The following is a 20,439-nucleotide window of genomic DNA, read 5'->3' on the forward strand; positions in this document are numbered from 1 at the left end:
ACCTCTCTACAGGTACACACTGTTACCACCCTGTATGACCTCTCTACAGGTACACACACTGTTACCACCCTGTATGACCTCTCTACAGGTACACACACTGTTACCACCCTGTATGACCTCTCTACAGGTACACACACTGTTACCACCCTGTATGACCTCTCTACAGGTACACACTGTTACCACCCTGTATAACCTCTCTACAGGTACACACACTGTTACCACCCTGTATAACCTCTCTACAGGTACACACTGTTACCACCCTGTATAACCTCTCTACAGGTACACACACTGTTACCACCCTGTATAACCTCTCTACAGGTACACACTGTTACCACCCTGTATAACCTCTCTACAGGTACACACACTGTTACCACCCTGTATGACCTCTCTACAGGTACACACTGTTACCACCCTGTATAACCTCTCTACAGGTACACACACTGTTACCACCCTGTATGACCTCTCTACAGGTACACACACTGTTACCACCCTGTATAACCTCTCTACAGGTACACACTGTTACCACCCTGTATAACCTCTCTACAGGTACACACTGTTACCACCCTGTATGATCTCTCTACAGGTACACACTGTTACCACCCGTTATAACCTCTCTACAGGTACACACACTGTTACCACCCTGTATAACCTCTCTACAGGTACACACTGTTACCACCCTGTATGACCTCTCTACAGGTACACACTGTTACCACCCTGTATAACCTCTCTACAGGTACACACACTGTTACCACCCTGTATGACCTCTCTACAGGTACACACTGTTACCACCCTGTATGACCTCTCTACAGGTACACACTGTTACCACCCTGTATGACCTCTCTACAGGTACACACTGTTACCACCCTGTATGACCTCTCTACAGGTACACACTGTTACCACCCTGTATGACCTCTCTACAGGTACACACTGTTACCACCCTGTATGACCTCTCTACAGGTACACACTGTTACCACCCTGTATGACCTCTCTACAGGTACACACTGTTACCACCCTGTATGACCTCTCTACAGGTACACACTGTTACCACCCTGTATGACCTCTCTACAGGTACACACACTGTTACCACCCTGTATAACCTCTCTACAGGTACACACTGTTACCACCCTGTATGACCTCTCTACAGGTACACACTGTTACCACCCTGTATAACCTCTCTACAGGTACACACACTGTTACCACCCTGTATAACCTCTCTACAGGTACACACTGTTACCACCCTGTATAACCTCTCTACAGGTACACACTGTTACCACCCTGTATAACCTCTCTACAGGTACACACTGTTACCACCCTGTATGACCTCTCTACAGGTACACACTGTTACCACCCTGTATGACCTCTCTACAGGTACACACTGTTACCACCCTGTATAACCTCTCTACAGGTACACACACTGTTACCACCCTGTATAACCTCTCTACAGGTACACACTGTTACCACCCTGTATGACCTCTCTACAGGTACACACACTGTTACCACCCTGTATAACCTCTCTACAGGTACACACTGTTACCACCCTGTATGACCTCTCTACAGGTACACACTGTTACCACCCTGTATAATCTCTCTACAGGTACACACTGTTACCACCCTGTATAACCTCTCTACAGGTACACACACTGTTACCACCCTGTATAATCTCTCTACAGGTACACACTGTTACCACCCTGTATGACCTCTCTACAGGTACACACTGTTACCACCCTGTATAATCTCTCTACAGGTACACACTGTTACCACCCTGTATGACCTCTCTACAGGTACACACTGTTACCACCCTGTATAACCTCTCTACAGGTACACACTGTTACCACCCTGTATGACCTCTCTACAGGTACACACACTGTTACCACCCTGTATGACCTCTCTACAGGTACACACTGTTACCACCCTGTATGACCTCTCTACAGGTACACACTGTTACCACCCTGTATGACCTCTCTACAGGTACACACACTGTTACCACCCTGTATGACCTCTCTACAGGTACACACTGTTACCACCCTGTATGACCTCTCTACAGGTACACACACTGTTACCACCCTGTATGACCTCTCTACAGGTTCACACTGTTACCACCCTGTATAACCTCTCTACAGGTACACACTGTTACCACCCTGTATAACCTCTCTACAGGTACACACTGTTACCACCCTGTATAACCTCTCTACAGGTACACACTGTTACCACCCTGTATAACCTCTCTACAGGTACACACTGTTACCACCCTGTATAACCTCTCTACAGGTACACACTGTTACCACCCTGTATGACCTCTCTACAGGTACACACTGTTACCACCCTGTATGACCTCTCTACAGGTACACACTGTTACCACCCTGTATGACCTCTCTACAGGTACACACACTGTTACCACCCTGTATGACCTCTCTACAGGTACACACACTGTTACCACCCTGTATGACCTCTCTACAGGTACACACTGTTACCACCCTGTATAACCTCTCTACAGGTACACACTGTTACCACCCTGTATGACCTCTCTACAGGTACACTGTTACCACCCTGTATGACCTCTCTACAGGTACACACTGTTACCACCCTGTATAACCTCTCTACAGGTACACACTGTTACCACCCTGTATAACCTCTCTACAGGTACACACTGTTACCACCCTGTATGACCTCTCTACAGGTACACACTGTTACCACCCTGTATGACCTCTCTACAGGTACACACTGTTACCACCCTGTATAACCTCTCTACAGGTACACACTGTTACCACCCTGTATAACCTCTCTACAGGTACACACTGTTACCACCCTGTATGACCTCTCTACAGGTACACACTGTTACCACCCTGTATGACCTCTCTACAGGTACACACTGTTACCACCCTGTATGACCTCTACAGGTACACACTGTTACCACCCTGTATGACCTCTCTACAGGTACACACTGTTACCACCCTGTATGATCTCTCTACAGGTACACACACTGTTACCACCCTGTATGACCTCTCTACAGGTACACACTGTTACCACCCTGTATGACCTCTCTACAGGTACACACACTGTTACCACCCTGTATGACCTCTCTACAGGTACACACTGTTACCACCCTGTATGACCTCTCTACAGGTACACACACTGTTACCACCCTGTATAACCTCTCTACAGGTACACACTGTTACCACCCTGTATGACCTCTCTACAGGTACACACTGTTACCACCCTGTATGACCTCTCTACAGGTACACACTGTTACCACCCTGTATGACCTCTCTACAGGTACACACTGTTACCACCCTGTATAATCTCTCTACAGGTACACACTGTTACCACCCTGTATGACCTCTCTACAGGTACACACACTGTTACCACCCTGTATGACCTCTCTACAGGTACACACTGTTACCACCCTGTATGACCTCTCTACAGGTACACACTGTTACCACCCTGTATGACCTCTCTACAGGTACACACTGTTACCACCCTGTATGACCTCTCTACAGGTACACACACTGTTACCACCCTGTATGACCTCTCTACAGGTACACACACTGTTACCACCCTGTATAACCTCTCTACAGGTACACACTGTTACCACCCTGTATGACCTCTCTACAGGTACACACTGTTACCACCCTGTATAACCTCTCTACAGGTACACACTGTTGCCACCCTGTATGACCTCTCTACAGGTACACACTGTTACCACCCTGTATGACCTCTCTACAGGTACACACTGTTACCACCCTGTATAATCTCTCTACAGGTACACACTGTTACCACCCTGTATGACCTCTCTACAGGTACACACTGTTACCACCCTGTATGACCTCTCTACAGGTACACACACTGTTACCACCCTGTATGACCTCTCTACAGGTACACACTGTTACCACCCTGTATGACCTCTCTACAGGTACACACACTGTTACCACCCTGTATGACCTCTCTACAGGTACACACTGTTACCACCCTGTATGACCTCTCTACAGGTACACACACTGTTACCACCCTGTATGACCTCTCTACAGGTACACACACTGTTACCACCCTGTATAACCTCTCTACAGGTACACACTGTTACCACCCTGTATGACCTCTCTACAGGTACACACTGTTACCACCCTGTATAACCTCTCTACAGGTACACACTGTTGCCACCCTGTATGACCTCTCTACAGGTACACACTGTTACCACCCTGTATGACCTCTCTACAGGTACACACACTGTTACCACCCTGTATGACCTCTCTACAGGTACACACACTGTTACCACCCTGTATAACCTCTCTACAGGTACACACTGTTACCACCCTGTATGACCTCTCTACAGGTACACACTGTTACCACCCTGTATAACCTCTCTACAGGTACACACTGTTACCACCCTGTATGACCTCTCTACAGGTACACACTGTTACCACCCTGTATAACCTCTCTACAGGTACACACTGTTGCCACCCTGTATGACCTCTCTACAGGTACACACTGTTACCACCCTGTATGACCTCTCTACAGGTACACACTGTTACCACCCTGTATGACCTCTCTACAGGTACACACTGTTACCACCCTGTATGACCTCTCTACAGGTACACACTGTTACCACCCTGTATAACCTCTCTACAGGTACACACTGTTACTACCCTGTATGACCTCTCTACAGGTACACACTGTTGCCAACAAGATGAGTAACGAACAGCTAAATCACTAGCCTGTCAATCTACTATCAGCCAACAAGATGAGTAACGAACAGCTAAATCACTAGCCTGTCAATCTACTATCAGCCAACAAGATGAGTAACGAACAGCTAAATCACTAGCCTGTCAATCTACTATCAGCCAACAAGATGAGTAACGAACAGCTAAATCACTAGCCTGTCAATCTACTATCAGCCAACAAGATGAGTAACGAACAGCTAAATCACTAGCCTGTCAATCTACTATCAGCCAACAAGATGAGTAACGAACAGCTAAATCACTAGCCTGTCAATCTACTATCAGCCAACAAGATGAGTAACGAACAGCTAAATCACTAGCCTGTCAATCTACTATCAGCCAACAAGATGAGTAACGAACAGCTAAATCACTAGCCTGTCAATCTACTATCAGTCAACAAGATGAGTAACGAACAGCTAAATCACTAGTCAACAAGATGAGTAACGAACAGCTAAATCACTAGCCAACAAGATGAGTAACGAACAGCTAAATCACTAGCCTGTCAATCTACTATCAGCCAACAAGATGAGTAACGAACAGCTAAATCACTAGCCTGTCAATCTACTATCAGTCAACAAGATGAGTAACGAACAGCTAAATCACTAGCCAACAAGATGAGTAACGAACAGCTAAATCACTAGCCTGTCAATCTACTATCAGCCAACAAGATGAGTAACGAACAGCTAAATCACTAGCCTGTCAATCTACTATCAGCCAACAAGATGAGTAACGAACAGCTAAATCACTAGCCAACAAGATGAGTAACGAACAGCTAAATCACTAGCCTGTCAATCTACTATCAGCCAACAAGATGAGTAACGAACAGCTAAATCACTAGTCAACAAGATGAGTAACGAACAGCTAAATCACTAGCCAACAAGATGAGTAACGAACAGCTAAATCACTAGCCTGTCAATCTACTATCAGCCAACAAGATGAGTAACGAACAGCTAAATCACTAGTCAACAAGATGAGTAACGAACAGCTAAATCACTAGCCTGTCAATCTACTATCAGCCAACAAGATGAGTAACGAACAGCTAAATCACTAGCCTGTCAATCTACTATCAGCCAACAAGATGAGTAACGAACAGCTAAATCACTAGCCTGTCAATCTATTATCAGCCAACAAGATGAGTAACGAACAGCTAAATCACTAGCCTGTCAATCTATTATCAGCCAACAAGATGAGTAACGAACAGCTAAATCACTAGCCTGTCAATCTACTATCAGCCAACAAGATGAGTAACGAACAGCTAAATCACTAGCCTGTCAATCTACTATCAGCCAACAAGATGAGTAACGAACAGCTAAATCACTAGTCAACAAGATGAGAAACGAACAGCTAAATCACTAGCCTGTCAATCTACTATCAGCCAACAAGATGAGTAACGAACAGCTAAATCACTAGCCTGTCAATCTACTATCAGCCAACAAGATGAGTAACGAACAGCTAAATCACTAGCCTGTCAATCTACTATCAGCCAACAAGATGAGTAACGAACAGCTAAATCACTAGTCAACAAGATGAGTAACGAACAGCTAAATCACTAGTCAACAAGATGAGTAACGAACAGCTAAATCACTAGCCTGTTAATCTATTATCAGCCAACAAGATGAGTAACGAACAGCTAAATCACTAGCCTGTCAATCTACTATCAGTCAACAAGATGAGTAACGAACAGCTAAATCACTAGCCTGTCAATCTACTATCAGCCAACAAGATGAGTAACGAACAGCTAAATCACTAGCCTGTCAATCTACTATCAGCCAACAAGATGAGTACCGAACAGCTAAATCACTAGCCAACAAGATGATAAACGAACAGCTAAATCACTAGCCAACAAGATGAGTAACGAACAGCTAAATCACTAGCCTGTCAATCTACTATCAGCCAACAAGATGAGTAACGAATAGCTAAATCACTAGCCTGTCAATCTACTATCAGCCAACAAGATGAGTAACGAACAGCTAAATCACTAGTCAACAAGATGATAAACGAACAGCTAAATCACTAGCCTGTCAATCTACTATCAGTCAACAAGATGAGTAACGAACAGCTAAATCACTAGCCTGTCAATCTACTATCAGCCAACAAGATGAGTAACGAATAGCTAAATCACTAGCCTGTCAATCTACTATCAGCCAACAAGATGAGTACCGAACAGCTAAATCACTAGCCAACAAGATGATAAACGAACAGCTAAATCACTAGCCTGTCAATCTACTATCAGCCAACAAGATGATAAACGAACAGCTAAATCACTAGCCAACAAGATGAGTAACGAACAGCTAAATCACTAGCCTGTCAATCTACTATCAGGCGTGTGTTTGGTGTGTATAGAGGAGTTGACTCCTCCTGTACTGCTGTTACTAGGCTATGTCATGTAAACATCTCTAAATACCTCTTGGTGTGTGTAGAGGAGTTGACTCCCCCTGTACTGCTGTTACTAGGCTATGTCATGTAAACATCTCTAAATACCTCTTGGTGTGTATAGAGGAGTTGACTCCCCTGTACTGCTGTTACTAGGCTATGTCATGTAAACATCTCTAAATACCTCTTGGTGTGTGTAGAGGAGTTGACTCCCCCTGTACTGCTGTTACTAGGCTATGTCATGTAAACATCTCTAAATACCTCTTGGTGTGTATAGAGGAGTTGACTCCCCCTGTACAGCTGTTACTAGGCTATGTCATGTAAACATCTCTAAATACCTCTTGGTGTGTATAGAGGAGTTGACTCCTCCTGTACAGCTGTTACTAGGCTATGTCATGTAAACATCTCTAAATACCTCTTGGTGTGTATAGAGGAGTTGACTCCTCCTGTACTGCTGTTACTAGGCTATGTCATGTCAACATCTCTAAATACCTCTTGGTGTGTGTTTGGTGTGTATAGAGGAGTTGACTCCCCCTGTACTGCTGTTACTAGGCTATGTCATGTAAACATCTCTAAATACCTCTTGGTGTGTGTAGAGGAGTTGACTCCCCCTGTACTGCTGTTACTAGGCTATGTCATGTAAACATCTCTAAATACCTCTTGGTGTGTGTAGAGGAGTTGACTCCCCCTGTACAGCTGTTACTAGGCTATGTCATGTCAACATCTCTAAATACCTCTTGGTGTGTGTTTGGTGTGTATAGAGGAGTTGACTCCCCCTGTACAGCTGCTACAGATGGTGGTGTCCTGGATCCAAGACCAACCTCGATTGGTCCTCATCACTCTGCTGAACACGCCCCCCTCCTCCAGCCAGCCAATCGGCTCCCTGGACCTCACACCGCTGGCTGGGCTGGTGCGCTGGTGTGTCAAAGCCCCATTGGCTTACAGAAGAGACGGGAAGCAGGACTTGGCCAATGGGACGACAGAGACTGAGCTGGAGGCAGGGCCTCTCTTCTCTGAGCTACATCTCAGTGTCCTGCAGGTTTGTCCAGTATCAATGTCCAGTCTCAATGTCCAGTCTCAATGTCCATTATCAATGTCCAGTATCAATGTCCATTATCAATGTCCATTATCAATGTCCAGTCTCAATGTCCAGTCTCAATGTCCAGTCTCAATGTCCATTATCAATGTCCATTATCAATGTCCAGTATCAATGTCCAGTCTCAATGTCCAGTCTCAATGTCCATTATCATTGTCCAGTATCAATGTCCAGTCTCAATGTCCAGTCTCAATGTCCAGTCTCAAACCTGACCCTCATAGCAGCAGAACCTCCAGACAGACCATCATAGCAGCAGAACCTCCAGACAGTGAGACAGACCATCATAGCAGCAGAACATAGCTACTGTTTTGGGCCAAATCTGTCTCCAACTAGATGGTGGGTCCCGATGCCAGCTGTTTATTTTCTTTTAAACTATTTAAATGTAACCTGTATTTCACTAGGCAAGCCAGTTAAGAACAAATGATTATTTACAATGACAGCCCACACCGGCCAAACCTGGACCACTTGTATGCCGCCCTATGGGACTCCCAATCACGGTCGGTTGTGATACAGCCTGGATTCAAAGCAAGATGTCTGTAGTGACGCCTCTAGCACTGGGATGCAGCCCAGTAATATGATTCCCTATGAAACACTGCCAGACCGATGCACACTGGTAATAGATTGTGAGAAAGATGTAAAAACCAAACGTCACCACTCGCCAGTGACTTGATAAGCTGATTTAGCTGACCTGCTCATGGTGCCTGCTATTTACTAGCTTCATTGACAAGCAGAGATGGAACTTAGCGAACTAGTGATTTGGGGTTCTGATATATGGCTTGTAGCAGCTTTATTTAGGATCGTTTGACAGCTGGCTGATGAAGAACTTGTAGACGTGTTGTCAGAAATCAGTCCTGAGTGCAGCCAGCAGCAACGTACTCCATACTGTCTACTGATTCTTTCATGCTCATGTTTTTATTTCAGAAATACTGTATTAAACACCTTAGCTGCTTGACGTAAAATTGCACAATTAAGACCCGCACTGGCAGAAACGTCAACATTACAGGTTAACAACAATAACTGCCAATAAAGCAAACGTAAAGCACCCCCGTGGAACCGCACCCCCATGGAACCGCACCCCCGTGGAACCGCACCCCCGTGGAACCGCACCCCCGTGGAACCGCACCCCGTGGAACCGCGCCCCCCGTGGAACCGCGCCCCCGTGGAACCGCGCCCCCGTGGAACCGCGCCCCCGTGGAACCGCGCCCCCCGTGGAACCGCGCCCCGTGGAACCGCGCCCCCCCGTGGAACCGCACCCCGTGGAACCGCACCCCCGTGGAACCGCACCCCCCCGTGGAACCGCGCCCCCCTGTGGAACCGCGCCCCTGTGGAACCGCACACCAAAACTCTAACCTTGTTTTTCTTCAGCCGTCTCTCAGAGGTCCTGGGTCAGGGCCAGGTCATGTTTAGAGGTCAGAGGTGATGAACTCAACACTTATCTGTTCCAGGTGTTGCTGCTCCTCCCGGGCGTTCTGAGAGAGAAGGGGCTTCTGGGTCGCCTGGCGTTGCTGCAGCCCGACCAGCTGACTTCTCTGATCTCTGACCTCTCTGGTCTTCTGGAGGAGCTGAACCCTCTCCACTCGGATACACAAGCACACATCCAGCTCACTCTGGATAGGCTGGCCCAGGCCCTGCAGGTGTCCATGGCAGCAGGGGCGCTGCTCTGCTCTAGAGGTAGGGATGTCATATCCTGTGTCTTCTACAGTTGTGATATCCTGTGTCTTCTACAGTCTTATCCTGTGTGTTCTCTCCACAGAGGACCTGAGAGCTCTCTGTTCCCGCCTCCCACACAACAAGTAAGAACCAATCACAATGTACCCCTAGCCCTCCCCACAACCAATCACAATGTACCCCTAGCCCTCCCCACAACCAATCATAATGCAACCCTCCTCCTGTCTAGATCTGTTCTTACCCTCCCCCTGTCCAGACCTGTTCTGTCCTGTTTCCAGCCTAAGAGGTGTGCGCGTGTGTGTGTGTGTGTGTGTGTGTGTGTGTGTGTGTGTGTGTGTGTGTGTGTGTGTGTGTGTGTGTGTGTGTGTGTGTGTGTGTATGTGTGTGTGTGTGTATGTGTATGTGTATGTGTGTGTGTGTGTGATCTTCCCAAGCGGTGCATGATGTCATAGGCAGCCATTTTGGCGAAGGAGAAATCCAAACCAGTCTAATACTGCACATTCTACATTCGAACGTTCCAAGTCCTCTTCGTATCGGGGGAGTCGTTTCCTGTGCGTTGTCAGGCATTGCCCTAACCCATTGCCAACAGGGAGGAGATCTCGTTAAATATGGTTTAAATTCGTTAAAATTAGTAATCAAATCAAATCAAATGTTATTTGTCACATACACATGGTTAGCAGATGTTAATGCGAGTGTAGCGAAATGCTTGTGCTTCTAGTTCCGACAATGCAGTAATAACCAACAAGTAATCTAGCTAACAATTCCAAAACTACTACCTTATAGACACAAGTGTAAGGGGATAAAGAATATGTACATAAGGATATATGAATGAGTGATGGTACAGAGCAGCATACAGTAGATGGTATCGAGTACAGTATATACATATGAGATGAGTATGTAGACAAAGTAAACAAAGTGGCATAGTTAAAGTGGCTAGTGATACATGTATTACATAAGGATGCAGTCGATGATATAGAGTACAGTATATACGTATGCATATGAGATTAATAATGTAGGGTAAGTAACATTATATAAGGTAGCATTGTTTAAAGTGGCTAGTGATATATTTTACATCATTTCCCATCAATTCCCATTATTAAAGTGGCTGGAGTTGAGTCAGTGTCAGTGTGTTGGCAGCAGCCACTCAATGTTAGTGGTTGCTGTTTAACAGTCTGATGGCCTTGAGATAGAAGCTGTTTTTCAGTCTCTCGGTCCCAGCTTTGATGCACCTGTACTGACCTCGCCTTCTGAATGATAGCGGGGTGAACAGGCAGTGGCTCGGGTGGTTGTTGTCCTTGATGATCTTTATGGCCTTCCTGTAACATCGGGTGATGTAGGTGTCCTGGAGGGCAGGTAGTTTGCCCCCGGTGATGCGTTGTGCAGACCTCACTACCCTCTGGAGAGCCTTACGGTTGTGGGCGGGCAGTTGCCGTACCAGGTGGTGATACAGCCCGCCAGGATGCTCTCGATTGTGCATCTGTAGAAGAGTGCTTTTGGTGACAAGCCAAATTTCTTCAGCCTCCTGAGGTTGAAGAGGTGCTGCTGCGCCTTCTTCACGATGCTGTCTGTGTGAGTGGACCAATTCAGTTTGTCTGTGATGTGTATGCCGAGGACCTTAACTTACTACCCTCTCCACTACTGTTCCATCGATGTGGATAGGGGGTTGTTCCCTCTGCTGTTTCCTGAAGTCCACAATCATCTCCTTAGTTTTGTTGACGTTGAGTGTGAGGTTATTTTCCTGACACCACACTCCGAGGGCCCTCACCTCCTCCCTGTAGGCCGTCTCGTCGTTGTTGGTAATCAAGCCTACCACTGTTGTGTCGTCCGCAAACTTGATGATAGAGTTGGAGCGTGCGTGGCCACGCAGTCGTGGGTGAACAGGGAGTACAGGAGAGGGCATCAAACGCACCCTTGTGGGGCCCCAGTGTTGAGGATCAGCGGGGTGGAGATGTTGTTGCCTACCCTCACCACCTGGGGCGGCCCGTCAGGAAGTCCAGTACCCAGTTGCACAGAGGCGGGGTCGAGACCCAGGGTCTCAAGCTTGATGACGAGCTTGGAGGGTACTATGGTGTTAAATGCCGAGCTGTAGTCGATGAACAGCATTCTCACATAGGTATTCCTCTTTTCCAGATGGGTTAGGGCAGTGTGCAGTGTGGTTGAGATTGCATCGTCTGTGGACCTATTTGAGCGGTAAGCAAATTGGAGTGGGTCTAGGGTGTCAGGTAGGGTGGAGGTGATATGGTCCTTGACTAGTCTCTCAAAGCACTTCATGATGACGGAAGTAAGTGCTACGGGGCGGTAGTCGTTTAGCTCAGTTACCTTAGCTTTCTTGGGAACCGGAACAATGGGGGCCCTCTTGAAGCATGTGGGAACAGTAGACTGGTATAGGGATTGATTGAATATGTCCGTAAACACACCAGCCAGCTGGTCTGCACATGCTCTGAGGGCGCGGCTGGGGATGCCGTCTGGGCCTGCAGCCTTGCGAGGGTTAACATGTTTAAATGTTTTACTCACCTCAGCTGCAGTGAAGGAGAGTCTGCATGTTTTCGTTGCAGGCCGTGTCAGTGGCACTGTATTGTCCTCAAAGCGGGCAAAAAAGTTATTTAGTCTGCCTGGGAGCAAGACATCCTGGTCCGTGACTGGGCTGGTTTTCTTCTTGTAGTCCGTGATTGACTGTAGACCCTGCCACATACCTCTTGTGTCTGAGCCGTTGAATTGAGATTCTACTTTGTCTCTATACTGACGCTTAGCTTGTTTGATAGCCTTGCGGAGGGAATAGCTGCACTGTTTGTATTTGGTTATGTTACCAGTGATGGAAGCAGTCTTGGAGTGTGGAATCAGCTTGGTCGGACCAGCGTTGGACAGACCTCAGCGTGGGAGCTTCTTGTTTTAGTTTCTGTCTGTAGGCAATGATCCAAGGTTTTGCCAGCCCTGGTTGCACAATCGATATGCTGATACAATTTAAGGAGTCTTGTTTTCAGATTAGCCTTGTTAAAATCCCCAGCTACAATGAATGCAGCCTCAGGATATACGGATTCCTGTTTGCAAAGAGTCAAATAAAGTTCGTTCAGAGCCATCGATGTGTCTGCTTGGGGGGGGAATATATACGGCTGTGATTATAATCGAAGAGAATTCTCTTGGTAGATAATGCGGTCTACATTTGATTGTGAGGAATTCTAAATCAGGTGAACAGAAGGATTTGAGTTCCTGTATGTTTCTTTCATCTCTGATGTCCCTCTGGAATGCTACCCTTGCTCGGATTTCATCAACCTAGTTGTCGAGAGACTGGACATTGGCGAGAAGAATGCTAGGGAGTGGTGCACGATGTGCCCGTCTCCGGAGCCTGACCAGAAGACCGCCTCGTTTCCCTCTTTTACGGAGTCGTTTTTGGGGGTCGCCGGCTGGGATCCATTCCGTTGTCCTGGGTGAAAGGCAGAACACAGGATCCGCTTCGCGAAAGTCGTATTCTTGGTCGTACTGATGGTGAGTTGACGCTGCTCTTATATTCAGTAGTTCTTCTCGACTGTATGTAATGAAACCTAAGATGACCTGGGGTACTAATGTAAGAAATAACACGTTAAAAAAACAAAAAACTGCATAGTTTCCTAGGAATGCGAAGCGAGGCGGCCATCTCTGTCGGCGCCGGAACTTCCTAGTAAATTACATTGAGGATTTAGAAGCTACAGCAATGCGATTGTGAGAAACATTTAAGAAAATTTGAAAACGAGTGTTTCAACATAGTAAAACCACTACATAGTTGATGCTAGCTAGCCTCTTACATAGACTTTTTTTATTTTAGTTTTTAATTTCACCTTTATTTAACCAGGTAGGCAAGTGCAATTGCTGTACCAGGCAGTGATACAGCCCGACAGGATGCTCTGAATTGTGCATCTGTAAAAGTTTGTGAGGGTTTTAGGTGACAAGCCAAATTTCTTCAGCCTCCTGAGGTTGAAGAGGCGCTGTTGCGCCTTCTTCACCACACTGTCTGTGTGGGTCGAGCATTTCAGTTTGTCAGTGATATGTACTCAGAGGAACTTAACTTTGCACCCTCTTCATTGCTGTCCTGTCGATGTGGATAGGGGGTGCTCCCTCTGCTGTTTCCTTAAGTCCAGGGTCATCTCCTTTGTTTTGTTGATGTTGAGTGTGAGGTTATTTTCCTGACACCACACTCCGAAGCCCTCACATCCTCCCTGTAGATTGTCTTGTCGTTGTTGGTAGTCAAGTCTACTACTGTTGTGCCATCTGCAAACTCGATGATTGAGTTGGAGGCGTTCATGGCCACGCAGTGGGGCCCCAGTGTTGAGGATCAGTGAAGTGGAGATGTTGTTACCTACCTTCACCACCTGGGGTTGGCCCGTCAGGAAGTCCAGGACCCAATTGCACAGGGCGGGGTTGAAACCCAGGGCCTCAAGCTTAATGATGAGCTTGGAAGGTACTATGGTGTTGAATGCTGAGCTGTAGCCGATGAACAGCATTCTTACATAGGTATTCCTCTTGTCCAGGTGGGATAAGGCAGTATGCAGTGTGATGGCTATTGCGTCGTCTGTAGACCGAATGGGGCAAATTGAAATGAGTTTAGCCGTAGCAACTAATGACAATACACAATAGTAAATGAGACATCAGCTGATGTCACAAAGTGCTGTACAGAAACCCAGCCTAAAACCACAAACAGCAAGCAATGCAGGTGTAGAAGCACGGTGGCTAGGAAAAACTCCCTAGAAAGGACAGAACCTAGGAAGAAATCTAGAGAGGAACCAGGCTATGAGGGGTGAGCCAGTCCTCTTAAATGTATTTATAATGCCCTTCGTACATCAGCTGATATCTCAAAGTGCTGTACAGAAACCCAGCCTAAAACCCCAAAAATCAAGCATTGCAGGTGTAGAAGCACGGTGGCTAGGAAAAACTCCCTAGAAAGGACAGAACCTAGGAAGAAATCTAGAGAGGAACCAGGCTATGAGGGGTAGGCCAGTCCTCTTCTGGCTGTGCCGGGTGGAGATTATAACAGAACAACCTACTACCCTGAGACAAGGCTGAGTATAGCCCCCACACCACTAGAGGGATATCTACCACCCTACCACCCTGAGACAAGGCTGAGTATAGCCCCCACACCACTAGAGGGATATCTACCAACCTACTACCCTGAGACAAGGCTGAGTATAGCCCCCACACCACTAGAGGGATATCTACCACCCTACTACCCTGAGACCAGGCTGAGTATAGCCCCCACACTACTAGAGGGATATCTACCACCCTGAGACAAGGCTGAGTATAGCCCCCACACCACTAGAGGGATATCTACCACCCTGAGACAAGGCTGAGTATAGCCCCCACACCACTAGAGGGATATCTACCACCCTGAGACAAGGCTGAGTAAAGCCCCCACACCACTAGAGGGATATCTACCACCCTACTACCCTGAGACAAGGCTGAGTATAGCCCCCCACACCACTAGAGGATATCTACCAACCTACTACCCTGAGACAAGGCTGAGTATAGCCCCCACACCACTAGAGGGATATCTACCACCCTACTACCCTGGAACAAGGCTGAGTATAGCCCCCACACCACTAGAGGGATATCTACCAACCTACTACCCTGAGACAAGGCTGAGTATAGCCCCCACACCACTAGAGGGATATCTACCACCCTACTACCCTGAGACCAGGCTGAGTACAGCCCCCACATCACTAGAGGGATATCTACCAACCTACTACCCTGAGACAAGGCTGAGTATAGCCCCCACACCACTAGAGGGATATCTACCAACCTACTACCCTGAGACAAGGCTGAGTACAGCCCCCACACCACTAGAGGGATATCTACCACCCTACTACCCTGAGACAAGGCTGAGTATAGCCCCCACACCACTAGAGGGATATCTACCAACCTACTACCCTGAGACAAGGCTGAGTATAGCCCCCACACCACTAGAGGGATATCTACCACCCTACTACCCTGAGACAAGGCTGAGTATAGCCCCCACATCACTAGAGGGATATCTACCAACCTACTACCCTGAGACAAGGCTGAGTATAGCCCCCACACCACTAGAGGGATATCTACCACCCTACTACCCTGAGACAAGGCTGAGTACAGCCAGCATATAGCAGATGTTAATGTGAGTGTACACACAAGTATAAAGGAATTAATAAGAATGTGTACATAGAAATATATGAATGAGCGATGGCCGAACGGCTTAGGCAAGATGCAGTAGATGGTATAGAGTACATTATATACAGTGGGGCAAAAAAGTATTTAGTCAGCCACCAATTGTGCAAGTTCTCCCACTTAAAAAGATGAGAGAGGCCTGTAATTTTAATCATAGGTACACTTCAACTATGACAGACAAAATGAGAAAAAAAAATCCAGAAAATCACATTGTAGGACTTTTAATGATTTTATTTGCAAATTATGGTGGAAAATAAACGTCTTCCATTTTCTCACTCTGGCCTTGCTGGCCTTACTAATTCTATGGGTTAGGGTTAGCTAACCCTAACCCTAACCATTACTAATTCTATGTGTTAGGGTTAGCTAACCCTAACCCTAACCCTTACTAATTCTATGGGTTAGGGTTAGCTAACCCTAACCCTAACCCTTACTAATTCTATGAATGGAATTTAGCCTTTTCAATACATTTCATCCATATTTAGCGACATCTCCTCCCTCCCTAAATGAGGGTTAGGGTGGGGGGTAGGGTTAGGGTGGGGGGTAGGGTTAGGGTTAGCGACATCTCCTCCCTCCCTAAGTTAGGGTTAGGGTGGGGGTAGGGTTAGGGTTAGGGTGGGGGGTAGGGTTAGGGTTAGGGTGGGGGGTAGGGTTAGGGTTAGCGACATCTCCTCCCTCCCTAAATTAGGGTTAGGGTGGGGGGTAGGGTTAGCGACATCTCCTCCCTCCCTAAGTTAGGGTTAGGGTGGGGGGTAGGGTTAGCGACATCTCCTCCCTCCCTAAGTTAGGGTTAGGGTGGGGGGTAGGGTTAGGGTTAGCGACATCTCCTGCCTCCCTAAGTTAGGGTTAGGGTGGGGGGTAGGGTTAGTGACATCTCCTCCCTCCCTAAATGAGGGTTAGGGTGGGGGGTAGGGTTAGGGTTAGCGACATCTCCTGCCTCCCTAAATTAGGGTTAGGGTGGGGGGTAGGGTTAGCGACATCTCCTCCCTCCCTAAGTTAGGGTTAGGGTGGGGGGTAGGGTTAGCGACATCTCCTCCCTCCCTAAGTTAGGGTTAGGGTGGGGGGTAGGGTTAGGGTTAGCGACATCTCCTGCCTCCCTAAGTTAGGGTTAGGGTGGGGGTAGGGTTAGTGACATCTCCTCCCTCCCTAAATGAGGGTTAGGGTGGGGGGTAGGGTTAGCGACATCTCCTCCCTCCCTAAATGACGGTTAGGGTGGGGGGTAGGGTTAGCGACATCTCCTCCCTCCCTAAATGAGGGTTAGGGTGGGGGGTAGGGTTAGGGTTAGCGACATCTCCTCCCTCCCTAAATGAGGGTTAGGGTGGGGGGTAGGGTTAGCGACATCTAAACATTGCGACAGGACGGAATTCAAACCGAAGTCAAACGGTAATGAAACCACGCTATGAAGAGGAATGGAAGGTGCTTAGAATGCATTGACGGAACTGGAATGAATAGCAGTAGAGGCTACAGGTGATGCATTCCCTGCTGTTACAGATGCAGGACAAAGTGTGTTGTAATAATTCTATGGTGTCTCTCAGTTTGCTCCAGCTGGTGATGTCTGGTCCAGTGCAGCAGAGTGGATTCTACCCCCACATCCACACCCCTCCTCTGGGGTACAGCCCCCGGCCCAGCCCCTTAGGACCTCACCCCTCCTCTCACTCTCCCTCCTTTCCTCCTCAACCTTTCCTTCCAAGCATGGCCTTTCCCTTCCGCCCCAGCCACTAAAGAGATGTGTGGACACATGGAAGACAACAACGTTGGTGTATACTGAGTATTTGGACTGTTTGTCAAATCAATCTGTTTTTACCATGTTTCATTAATAAATTGTACACCCTTCCACCCATGTGTTGTTTAATATATTGACCACAGCCTCATGAATTGTATATATTTATTTAACCTTTATTTTGACAGGGAAGACATATTGAGACGAATGTCTCTTTTCCAAATGCGCCCTGTATAGTACAATATAAATATACACATTAATAAAGTAATACACATTAATAAAGTAATAACACATATATAAAGTATTGATGGGGGAATTATTTGTGGGTGAATGTAACTGTTTTTTCTGGGTGATGTTGAAACGGTTTTCTAGGTGTGAAGGAGAGTCGGACCAAAATGCAGCATGTAGATTGCGATCCATAATTTAATAAACAAACGTAACACGAATCTAAATACAAACACTACAAAAAAAACAATAAACGTAACGAAAACCGAAACAGCCTATACTTGTGTACACTAACACATAGACAGGAACAAGGACACTAGCAAAGTACAGAGAGATCCTTGATGAAAATCTGCTCCAGAGCACTCAGGACCTCAGACTGGGGCAAAGGTTCACCTTCCTACAGGACAACGACCCTAAGCACACAGCCAAGACAACGCAGGACCTCAGACTGGGGCGAAGGTTCACCTTCCTACAGGACAACGACCCTAAGCACACAGCCAAGACAACGCAGGACCTCAGACTGGGGCGAAGGTTCACCTTCCTACAGGACAACGACCCTAAGCACACAGCCAAGACAACGCAGGACCTCAGACTGGGGCGAAGGTTCACCTTCCTACAGGACAACGACCCTAAGCACACAGCCAAGACAACGCAGGACCTCAGACTGGGGCGAAGGTTCACCTTCCTACAGGACAACGACCCTAAGCACACAGCCAAGACAACGCAGGACCTCAGACTGGGGCGAAGGTTCACCTTCCTACAGGACAACGACCCTAAGCACACAGCCAAGACAACGCAGGACCTCAGACTGGGGCGAAGGTTCACCTTCCTACAGGACAACGACCCTAAGCACACAGCCAAGACAACGCAGGACCTCAGACTGGGGCGAAGGTTCACCTTCCTACAGGACAACGACCCTAAGCACACAGCCAAGACAACGCAGGACCTCAGACTGGGGCGAAGGTTCACCTTCCTACAGGACAACGACCCTAAGCACACAGCCAAGACAACGCAGGACCTCAGACTGGGGCGAAGGTTCACCTTCCTACAGGACAACGACCCTAAGCACACAGCCAAGACAACGCAGGACCTCAGACTGGGGCGAAGGTTCACCTTCCTACAGGACAACGACCCTAAGCACACAGCCAAGACAACGCAGGACCTCAGACTGGGGCGAAGGTTCACCTTCCTACAGGACAACGACCCTAAGCACACAGCCAAGACAACGCAGGACCTCAGACTGGGGCGAAGGTTCACCTTCCTACAGGACAACGACCCTAAGCACACAGCCAAGACAACGCAGGACCTCAGACTGGGGCGAAGGTTCACCTTCCTACAGGACAACGACCCTAAGCACACAGCCAAGACAACGCAGGACCTCAGACTGGGGCGAAGGTTCACCTTCCTACAGGACAACGACCTAAGCACACAGCCAAGACAACGCAGGACCTCAGACTGGGGCGAAGGTTCACCTTCCTACAGGACAACGACCCTAAGCACACAGCCAAGACAACGCAGGACCTCAGACTGGGCGAAGGTTCACCTTCCTACAGGACAACGACCTAAGCACACAGCCAAGACAACGCAGGACCTCAGACTGGGGCGAAGGTTCACCTTCCTACAGGACAACGACCCTAAGCACACAGCCAAGACAACGCAGGACCTCAGACTGGGCGAAGGTTCACCTTCCTACAGGACAACGACCCTAAGCACACAGCCAAGACAACGCAGGACCTCAGACTGGGGCGAAGGTTCACCTTCCTACAGGACAACGACCTAAGCACACAGCCAAGACAACGCAGGACCTCAGACTGGGGCGAAGGTTCACCTTCCTACAGGACAACGACCCTAAGCACACAGCCAAGACAACGCAGGACCTCAGACTGGGGCGAAGGTTCACCTTCCTACAGGACAACGACCCTAAGCACACAGCCAAGACAACGCAGGACCTCAGACTGGGGCGAAGGTTCACCTTCCTACAGGACAACGACCCTAAGCACACAGCCAAGACAACGCAGGACCTCAGACTGGGGCGAAGGTTCACCTTCCTACAGGACAACGACCCTAAGCACACAGCCAAGACAACGCAGGACCTCAGACTGGGGCGAAGGTTCACCTTCCTACAGGACAACGACCCTAAGCACACAGCCAAGACAACGCAGGACCTCAGACTGGGGCGAAGGTTCACCTTCCTACAGGACAACGACCCTAAGCACACAGCCAAGACAACGCAGGACCTCAGACTGGGGCGAAGGTTCACCTTCCTACAGGACAACGACCCTAAGCACACAGCCAAGACAACGCAGGACCTCAGACTGGGGCGAAGGTTCACCTTCCTACAGGACAACGACCCTAAGCACACAGCCAAGACAACGCAGGACCTCAGACTGGGGCGAAGGTTCACCTTCCTACAGGACAACGACCCTAAGCACACAGCCAAGACAACGCAGGACCTCAGACTGGGGCGAAGGTTCACCTTC

General features: G+C 48.0%; 1 protein-coding gene and 3 long non-coding RNA genes across 19 annotated transcripts in view; 1 reads left to right on the forward strand and 3 right to left on the reverse strand.

The window, feature by feature from the left end:
• Window positions 1-4,829, reverse strand: part of LOC127918879 (uncharacterized) — a 5,065-nt gene extending 236 nt beyond the window's left edge. Inside the window, exons 1-4 of one of the 2 annotated variants that reach the window (XR_008101169.1) lie at window positions 4,614-4,829; window positions 1,322-1,471; window positions 724-1,247; window positions 1-39 (exon numbers count right to left, since the gene is read on the reverse strand). The exon at window positions 1-39 is cut by the window's left edge and continues 236 nt beyond it. This is a non-coding gene — a long non-coding RNA (uncharacterized LOC127918879). Of the gene's footprint in view, window positions 40-723; window positions 1,248-1,321; window positions 1,472-3,113; window positions 3,285-4,613 lie in introns of those variants that run through there. The other variant, XR_008101170.1, reaches the window with a different exon arrangement.
• Window positions 1-17,850, forward strand: part of LOC127918876 (integrator complex subunit 15-like) — a 31,227-nt gene extending 13,377 nt beyond the window's left edge. For all 7 annotated transcript variants that reach the window (XM_052502151.1, XM_052502152.1, XM_052502153.1 and 4 more), the window contains 4 exons: window positions 7,847-8,124; window positions 9,627-9,852; window positions 9,935-9,974; window positions 17,550-17,850. In XM_052502151.1, the coding sequence (XP_052358111.1) occupies window positions 7,847-8,124; window positions 9,627-9,852; window positions 9,935-9,974; window positions 17,550-17,736 (731 nt within the window). In that variant the 3' untranslated portion in view covers window positions 17,737-17,850. The remainder of the gene's footprint in view (window positions 1-7,846; window positions 8,125-9,626; window positions 9,853-9,934; window positions 9,975-17,549) is intronic.
• LOC127918878 (uncharacterized) lies at window positions 6,950-7,792 on the reverse strand. 2 transcript variants are annotated; one of them, XR_008101167.1, is made up of 3 exons: window positions 7,666-7,792; window positions 7,347-7,577; window positions 6,950-7,116 (listed from the first exon to the last, which is right to left on the reverse strand). It is a non-coding gene; the product is annotated as an uncharacterized LOC127918878 (long non-coding RNA). The 2 variants fall into 2 exon arrangements; XR_008101168.1 differs by having other exon boundaries at window positions 7,347-7,500; window positions 7,666-7,731.
• Window positions 13,713-16,005, reverse strand: LOC127918877 (uncharacterized). 8 transcript variants are annotated; one of them, XR_008101164.1, is made up of 6 exons: window positions 15,857-16,005; window positions 15,737-15,796; window positions 15,437-15,496; window positions 15,317-15,376; window positions 14,861-15,204; window positions 13,713-13,808 (listed from the first exon to the last, which is right to left on the reverse strand). It is a non-coding gene; the product is annotated as an uncharacterized LOC127918877 (long non-coding RNA). The 8 variants fall into 8 exon arrangements; XR_008101160.1 differs by having other exon boundaries at window positions 14,861-15,256; window positions 15,617-15,796; XR_008101166.1 differs by lacking the exon at window positions 15,437-15,496.
• Window positions 17,851-20,439: the final 2,589 nt, after the last annotated feature.

Source organism: Oncorhynchus keta, unplaced genomic scaffold (genome assembly GCF_023373465.1).
Source record: "Oncorhynchus keta strain PuntledgeMale-10-30-2019 unplaced genomic scaffold, Oket_V2 Un_contig_15158_pilon_pilon, whole genome shotgun sequence".
In the NCBI taxonomy this organism is placed as follows: Eukaryota; Metazoa; Chordata; class Actinopteri; order Salmoniformes; family Salmonidae; genus Oncorhynchus; species Oncorhynchus keta.